General features: G+C 46.6%; 1 protein-coding gene across 1 annotated transcript; it reads right to left on the bottom strand.

The window, feature by feature from the left end:
• Positions 1-787: 787 nt before the first annotated feature.
• LOC112216875 (prosaposin receptor GPR37) lies at positions 788-8933 on the bottom strand. Its single transcript, XM_024377016.2, has 2 exons — positions 7156-8933; positions 788-2085 (listed from the first exon to the last, which is right to left on the bottom strand). Exons 1-2 carry the CDS (start codon positions 8263-8265, stop codon positions 1270-1272), a joined length of 1926 nt encoding a protein of 641 aa, XP_024232784.1. The 5' UTR covers positions 8266-8933; the 3' UTR covers positions 788-1269.
• Positions 8934-9169: the final 236 nt, after the last annotated feature.

Here is a 9169-nt window from a genome sequence, read left to right as displayed (position 1 = left end):
CGCATTAAAAGAAAAACAATCAGAATATGCTTGTAATGTCCTTGTATTCCTCCTCCATACGCCTCCTTCTTTCCTTCCCTATGTAGCTTTCCTTCACTAGAGTGATAGAGTGTGTAGTATACAGTATGTACAGTCCAGTGTGCGAGTAAGGCGTGTGTGTGAACTGAATCGTGAGTGCAGAGTTTGAGTGAGGGGTGACGTGAGTATGTCCGGTCCAGCCCAGTCCACTCCAGTCAACTATTCAGAGTCCACTCCAGCCCAGCCACGCCTAGTCCACTCCACTGAGTCCATTTCAGCTAAACACAGTCCAGCGTAGTCTGGTCTCGAGTGTCTGGCTTTGTCCATTCGTGTCTGGTCCCAGTTCAGAACACTGGGTTTGTGTACTGGGTTGGAGCACAGTATGTGTATTGGGAGTTGTAGTGCAGTTGGGTTGTTGTGCAGTTGTCTCGGCAGTATGGCTGTTCAGATGTTACTTGCTCCCTGCGGATGTATAGTGTGTAGTCCTGACACTTTTCCCCTGCTAGTGTGTAGTTATATACAGTAGTTGTGTAATAGTGTAATAGTATGCTGTACAGGAGTTGTGTGGCCCTAGCACCCAGTTTTGTCAGTTGTGTAGCTAACTGTATAGTAGTTTACTGTAGTTTTGTACCGCTGGTGTACAGGTATGTAATCCAAGCAGTTTGATTCTGCTTTTGAAATGTTGTATACTTCTGTAGTTGCAAAGGTGTGCAGTCTTAGCAGTTTGACTCTGCAAGTGTGAAGTTGTACAGTTCTGTGTACTAGTATGTTTGTATAGTCCTGCAGCTGTGTAGTCATTAAAGTTCCAATGCAGCCATTTTTTATCTCAACATCATTTCATTTTCGGGTAATAATTAAGTAACTTGTCAAAAAAGAAAAACAGCTTCTTAGAAAATAGCAATTTCTCCAGCAAGAATTTAGCTCAGATTGTCTGGTTAATGGTCTGAGTGGGGAGGGGAAAACTGAAAACTTGCTGTTTTTGACAGAGACGTTTGTAACTCTCTTTCTAATTGGTCTAACTAATTTACCACCTGGTGGTGTCACCGGGCAGGCCAAAACTCCATCCCACCAAAACAGGATGAATTTCAGGTGGTCTTCTCAAACGGATCTTATACTAAAGGGGCATTATCATCATTTTCACAATTTCACAGTATGATATCAACCTCATAGTGTGGAAATATACACGGAATATAAAACACTGAAAAATCATGTCTTTGACTGCACTGGACCTTTAACAGTAGTTGTGTGGTTTTAACAGTTGGACCCTGCGGGAGTGTAGTTGCTGAGCTCTCTGCGTATGGTGCTGAAGGGCGACAGCTCCAGCTCTGTGGTACACTCATGCTCATTATCATCACTAGCCGTGCCTGAGGAGTGGGCATGGTTACAGCAGCAGCAACAACAACAGTCCAGGAAGGCTCTGCCTAGCGGGCGACATAATAACAGGAGCAACACAGGCGTCACTGCCGCCCGGCAGAACAACAACAGCTGTGACAGGAGGTGTAAGACCGCCATGGTCCGCTCCGGCACGCCCGCCGCCATGTATGCTGACACGATGTTACAGATGTTCTCCGGGACCACGCAGGCGCCGTAGACGATGGCGAGCGCCACGACGGTGCAGTTCATCTGGCTTTCTAGGCGTATCTGCTTCTTGTTGCCGCGGACGCAGGCCTGCTCGGCGAGGCGGATCTTGCGGGCGGTGACGAGGGAACAGCCGATGGTGAAGAGCGTAGGGAGGCAGAAGTAACAGCCGAAGCACCACCAGAGCCGCGCGCCCTCATAGGTTAGACCCAGGATGTAGAGTGTATCTGGGAGCGATGTCGAGATGCGCACCACACAGCGCTCCGTTGGGGGGTCATCTGGTAGGGCGGGGTCCTCTGTGACCAGCTGTCGGATCAGGAGCTCAGGGAGAGCCAATAGGAGAGCTCCGATCCAGATGACGGCGAGCTTGGCTGTAGTGGAGGTGCAATTCTCGATCATCTCGTAATACATCTGGACATTGGTGGCTGCGCGGAACCGGTCAATGCACAGAGCACACAGGGTGAACGTGGTCACACCTAGAGATGCCACCTGGGGACAAATACAGGGAGAAATGGTTAATGGTTTATCACAAAGATAAATGGTTCATCAGAATGTTGACTCATCTGACAGTGTACACCAAATAGTCCTTTCTCATTTTACTTTCACAATGATGACAACACAATTCATAGAAATCTGACAGAGGATTGTACTGAGTCTTCTCCTTGAACTGAAAGAACGCATTAAACTGGAAAAATATGCCAAATTGTAAGCCTTTCAAAGCTTAGAAAACAATTCATTCAGAACCAAGTCTCTGCTATGCCTTGGTTCGTGTCTGAAAGACTGAGGCACAGCAAGGAACCTGGAACGTATCCCTCTCCATCTGGAATCACTTTGACTGTAGTTACTACAGGGAAAACTAACTGTAGCCAGACCCAGACCCAGCTGCTATAGTCTGTATGGTCCTGCTCTGTGATTACTGCTGCTGCAGTTTACTACATAAACAGTAAAGCTGTGGAGGTTTCTCTCTCTCACCCACTCCCTCTTCTCATTACCTCACTCTCCTTCTCTCTCTTTCTCTCTCTACTCTCTCTCATGTTCTCCCTCCTCTCTCTCTCCTTCCCCACTCCCTCTCTATCTGTTAATTAGACTAGTGTTTCCCAGACGTCCCTGGGAGGCCACAGAGGCTACAGCCTTCTAAACAGTAACATCCTGCAGAGATCGAGATAGAGAGGAGAACCACACATGAACAATGGATCTCTGCCAAAGCTGCTACTGTTCTAATGAATTAGAGCCAAAACAGAACAACACTGGGTCAGCTATTAGAGAGACTTATGAAAGGGAAGTAAATACCTGCATGCTATTGTACAGCATGCTCCGGTAGACTTCAAAGAGATGTGACAGTGTGTAGGTATTCCTAATCCTTTTATGAGACATTTTGATACCTTGCAACTGGTATATACTCCTGTACACTTCAAGGAGCATAACATAATTTTTTCCTGTTAATACTAAAACAGTAAAACTGGCAACAAAAAAGAAATGAGTTGGTGAAACATTGATTCAACCAAAAACTTGGTTTATATCTTGAAAACAAGATCCCTCTTCTATGGTGACTAATGATGACCTTCAGCCTGTGCTGGTCATACAGTGTGATTGGTTGCTTTAATTACAGCCTGAGAGGGCTTCCTGCTTCCTGGACAACCATGCACCATCGCGTCTGTGTGCCAGGTTACTGCCTTCGAGCCCTACTCTGCTTTGTACACTCACACAGGTGCCAACATGGTGAATATTTCATAGCCTGAACACTGGGCTGGAGACAAGTCAAACTAAACACTGTCACACAGACCGGGTGAATTCTTTGGTCAGATCTCACAGAGCAGGAGAGAGGGGGGCAGAATAGGACATGCCCAGTTTTGTACAGATATGTAGATCAAAGATATGGGCCAATGACCATGGTGCTGGAGCTAGTGGAGCTAACGTTGACTAACTGAAAGCTGTGTGTGTGTGTGTGTTTGTGTTTGTGTGTGTACATGTGATTATTCCTATCGCTAGCCTAATTATTCATACCACAGCCTGACATTTTTATAAAGATTAACAGGCCAATTTGGCAGACCTGACCCCTGTCATGTCTGCCTTGTCTGTGGCCATGCTCACAGTCTGTACAGCACCATTGTCTGTCTCAGTAACTTATATTATATATATATATAATAGAGAAATTTCCCCTGTTGCTGGTTTAATAATGGCCCACGAATTCCCTCATTAAGCTCCTCTGAGCAGCAGCCTTCAAAACCCATGTTAATAATTGGAGTTTAATGGCGACCGAGTGACTGGGTCCCCACGGCGGGCGGCCATGTTGGATCCTGAGCGGCTGTCATGGTAATGACTCTTATCTATTGATAAATGGTGCAATACTCACAAATGCACACACACACACACACACACATATATATATATATATATATATATATATATACAGACACAGAAACACACACACACACACACGCATTAATAAGCTGAAGACAAAAGCTATTACAGTTCAGGTCTGTTACAGGCTGACTGCATCTGACCCTCCCTCTCTCCCCCCTTCCCCAGACCATAACTCCAACAGGAGAAGCCTAGGCCCCCGGCTGCCACTCTGCCACGGGGATCATCAGTCTCTCTGTACAGTCAGGGAATGGATCATCACAGAAACAAGCTGGCAGACAGGGCTAAATATGGACCTGAGCACTCTTATGACTCCATGACGTAGCCTCTGAACTGTAAGACTGATTCAATGTTCACTGTTTTAGCTATGTGTGATACGGTTATCCTAGGTTACTGTTGAGATGAAGCTCAATGTAAATGTAAATTGGTAAATGTCTATTACCAAGTGGACATTACAGTTCTATTCTTTTCCAATTTTGTTCTACACTGGCTGTGCATACACATGATTCACTCAGTTATAAATAAGTCAATATTTAATTTCTGCTTCTATAATCATTTTGTTTGATTCTCTCTGGGTTGTGATGTTGTTATCTATCTATGTGGCCTATCTCCCAGCAAACTAAGCATCTACTCATCCACTAGCTAACAAATAGCCTGAATGGGATAAATATCACCCATTATCCATTATTTACAAATATTAATTATATACACTGAATCATTAACATATTTTCCAATGAACTATCATGTATGTGTCCATCAGACCGCATGAGTAATGAATAATAGAGGGACAGATAATGTGCTGTTGGGCGGAGTGTATATGTGGGAGTGTGTGGTGTGTATGTGTGTGTGAGTGTCCTTCCCCTAACCACAGTGAGCACGTGCAGAGAGGATCACTGTGGGTAAATATCAGTGGAGCGCAGGCCATCCCGCCCATCTGGAATATCAGTACGCCCTGCTACCATGTGTGTGTGAGAGAGAGTTTCTGCGTGTGTGTGTGAGTGAGTGAGTGAGTGAGAGAGAGAGAGAGAGAGAGACTAGGTGTGTGTGAGATTTAGTGTGTGTTTGAGATTCTGTGCATGTGTGTCCATAAATGAGAGAGATTGAGCCTATGTGTGTGTGATTGAGCCTGTGCAAGTGGGTGCCCACATACATGGGTGACAGGGTGATGAATGTCTAGCTATTAACACCAGTCCCAGCACAATGCAGTCGTCCACCTCTGACCTGAATGGCTCCCAGTTTCCCAATTCCCTGCAGCAGACTGGGATGAGTTTATCTCACTGCATACAGCAGCACCTCAGCCTCCCAGTCTCTCTCTGTCTGAGAGTGGACAAAGCTGCTGGAGAGAACCCCTCTATGCCTATCTGAGCCTCACTGTTCACACTGAACTTATAGAAGCATTATCTTTACTATTCACTACTGGCTGTTGATATAGGCTACGCTGCAGACATTAGCCAGGGACGTGATTCATATAACAGCACTCTGAACCAATTATATCAACTTGGGGAAAGGTCGAAAAAGCATTATACATTTATGGCAATTTAGCTAGCTGAAATGCACAAGGTCCTCTACTCCGACAATTAATACACATAAAACGGTCAACCGAATTGTTTCTAATCATCTCTCCTCCTTCCCGGCTTTTTCTTCTTTGGACTTTATATGGCGATTGGCATCTAACTTTCATAATAAGGTCTATTACCATAACTGACTGACTGACCTCAGTTCATCTTTCAATCACCCATGTGTGTATAACCAATGAGGAGATGGCACGTGGGTATATGTTTCTATAAACCAATGCGGAGATGGGGGAGGCAGGACTTGCACCGCGTTCAGTGTCACAAATAGAGCTGACTTCTATTTTAGCGCTTTGCAACACAGACGCTAGTTAGCGCTTGCGAGCAGTGTGGGTGCAACGCTAGCGGTGTGGTCAGCATGTTAGAGCTCTGCACATCACTGGAGACTTGATTACATACACACACTCACACACACCACATGAGCAGGCCACAGAAGCCACGCGCACACATACACACACCACAGAGAGATCCTCCCATCAGTGTCAAAGGGACTGTTCATGTCTCAGTGGAAAACTGTAGCATCTCTCCTCCTCTCCTAGCTGTCTGTATCTAATGCATTATCGTCACCATGTTAGCTGTGTGGTCATGTACATGCGTACGTGTGTCTTCGTCTGTGAGTCTGTCTGATTGTGTCTGCACACACATCTGTGTGTGGGTGTGTGTGTCCTGAGTCAGTGGGCAATGCAGCCCGAGGCTTCCTCTCCTCCCAGTGGAGTGTTCTCTCCCACATCCTGCCTGCGGAGTGACTTTACTCCCCACTTAATCCACATACAGTCACAGTGGGTCAACTCAGCACTGCACTGGGCTGAGGACACGCATGGACACACACATGCACACGCATGGCCGGACGACACACACGCATGCACTGACGCACGCAGGGACTCATGGGCATGCATGTTTAAAATTCACAAACGTGCCTGCACGCACTCACCCACATGCACGGAAACAACCCCCCCCACACACACACACACACGGTCTACTGACACCTTCTTCAAGCACTCCTCACTGCACACCTAGTGCTCTACTTAGAAGTCATGTTTCTCTGCAGCAGCAACCCAATACCATTCACCAGTTTCACCACTACACTGCACAATAAGAGTTCTGGGAATAACAAATGGGTTTTAACCCAAAGTCACAAAGTAAAGGCATGACTGCACACAGAGAGAGAGAGAAATAGAGAGAGAGAGAGCGAGAGACACACAGAAGTGGGAGAAAATGAGGGAGAGATAGAGGGAAGGATTAAGTGTGTGGGTGTCATGAGGTGAGGGTGGAGGTAGGGATGTCACTTCCATCCAGCAGCCAGCAGGTGTATGTAGCAGTGTCACACTGGGTGTCACAATGAGTTGAGGTGACATCTGAGTTTGGTGGGAACTCATCTTGTTTATTATTATGCCGAGGATGGCTAATCCCCTGTTAGGGGGAAATGGATTAGTGTCATGTTCAGACTTTTCTATCACAACTTGTTCTGAATATGACAATACTGTATTATAAATGTGTACTAGACAATGCAATACTACTTGAAATTGTGCCTATGCAAAGAGAAATGTGCGGATGCCCCATCAGCCACCAATATAGGAGACAATATGTAGTACAATATAATCAAATAGAATAGAACATAATAGAATACCTCCAAATATGGCACGATTTTACAGGTGAAATCTCCCAGTAGCCAGGACTTAGTCAATTCGTGGAAAATGACAAGGGGCAGGCAAAAGAAGACCACTACAAAATCCCAGATGGCCAGGTTAGCTATGAGAGAGTTGGAGATGCTCTTCATATAGTAGTTCTGACACACGATGCACAGTATGGCTATGTTCCCTGCTATCCCAGTGAGGAAAATTATGGCAGAAACGCCCATGATAGCATAAGCTCCAAAGGTTTCACTTGTCACTGGGTAAAATGGGTTTTTGATTTCACTTCCAAAATCTGCTGTGTTGGGAGGTGTCATTGGAGTGGCATCCCACGGGTTTTCCTCCCGGTAAGTAAACATCTCGTTTTTCCTGGTGAAGAAGTCGAGGGGTAGGTCGGTAGAGGTGAGAGCTAGGGGCTTGGGTATTGGTTCCCATGGAGAGAGAGGGGGGTCCAGCCCGCCCACTGCGCTGTGCGCCTGAGATAAAGCCAATGAGCTTTTGTTCACTTTTCTCCCCCTCTCCCTCTTAAACGCCTTCTTCTGCTCGTCTTTTGTGCCTCTCTTGCGTCTGTCGCTGTCCAGTTGTCCCCCGCGCTGCTGGCCCATTGCTGGAGACTCAGGGATATTGTATCCACCTGCCGTACCCATGGCAGCGGCTCCGCCAATCTCCCTATTCAACTTTCTCCTCTTGTGGCGGCGTATCATGTCCCTGTGTGGGGTGTCAGAGTAATCCCCCAGCGTTAGTGTTCTGTTGGACTGGTGTTGTTTTAATCCGACATGCCTATGTTTTGTTTCATCCGTAATTACGCGCGTCCTTCTCACATTAGTAGAATGAATCTTTTCCATCCACGTTTGAATATTCTGTTTGGAGTAGGACGTACCTGTAGCGTGTCCCCCAAAGCGAGTGCTGTTGTAAACTGTGTTTTGGGGACCTTCTCCGATGGCTGTGTGAGCGGTCCTGTGTGTCGCTGTGGCGTTAAACCCATAATAACCCAACGCGGTTTCTCTAGTTCGCATGTAGCCATTATTTCTGAGAGACAAGATATGTGCATTCCCCAACAACACACACAGCGTCCTCAGCATCAGAGTCCGCATGGTCCAGATCATAGCGCAGACAGAGATATCCTCCTCAGAAAGCCATCGTTATCTCGGTGAAGAGAATAAGCTCCCGTTCAGTCTACACCCATAATGACAAGAATCACACTAAACGTAAACACCTAATGTAGATCCCAAACATCTTATAATGTTGGTAAACTTTTAGCTCATATCTAAATTCAGCGCCCTGGGTTTGGTCTCCGCCGTGCTGTTGTTCTGTGCAAGCCAGCCGCCACCTCCTGTGAGATGTATTTGGTCAAGTAGAAAGCGCCATGCCTTACCGAACTAGATATCCCTGCAAGGTTTTCATGGCACCACATGCCAATAGCAAACTCATATTACAGCGACAACATGGTCACATGCATCTCATCTCCATAAACAGCAGATCACCGGACTTTCCCTTGTGAGCAGAACAGGCTGCACTGGCTGTGGTTGGGTCGGGCTGAGAGTCTCGCAGACTGTGCGGCGCTGCTGCTGTGTGCTGCTGTGTGTTTGTTACACAGCTGCGAGCTGAGAGAGAAGAGAGGCGCGGCTCTGGCTCGTTCTCTCTGTCCGCTCCGTGGAGCACCGAAGTGAGCTGGGTGTCTCGGGGAGGACTGTGAAGGAAAATGGACTCCCCTGGCGGCTAACCCTGATCTGTCAATCCACATCCACCAGATCCTGCCTCCTGACTACCGCCGCTGGCAGCCAACCACGCCCGATGACGCGCACTCGATTAATATATTATCATCATAATTACCATAGCAATATCGGCGTATACTGACACCACCTCTTTCTCCATGGTTTAACATAATATTTTGGATTGAAACTATTCTGATGTCTGTTTGTTCGATATCAGTTATTGTGCAAAACATCTGCAGTAGCCTACAGGGTATGTTTACACATCCCAGCTAGCACATAAAGTTCGACAACCATA

Source organism: Oncorhynchus tshawytscha, linkage group LG17 (assembly GCF_018296145.1).
Source record: "Oncorhynchus tshawytscha isolate Ot180627B linkage group LG17, Otsh_v2.0, whole genome shotgun sequence".
Lineage (NCBI taxonomy): Eukaryota > Metazoa > Chordata > Actinopteri > Salmoniformes > Salmonidae > Oncorhynchus > Oncorhynchus tshawytscha.
The sequence above is the reverse complement of the archived record's forward strand: the minus strand, read 5'-3'. Positions and strand labels throughout refer to the sequence as shown.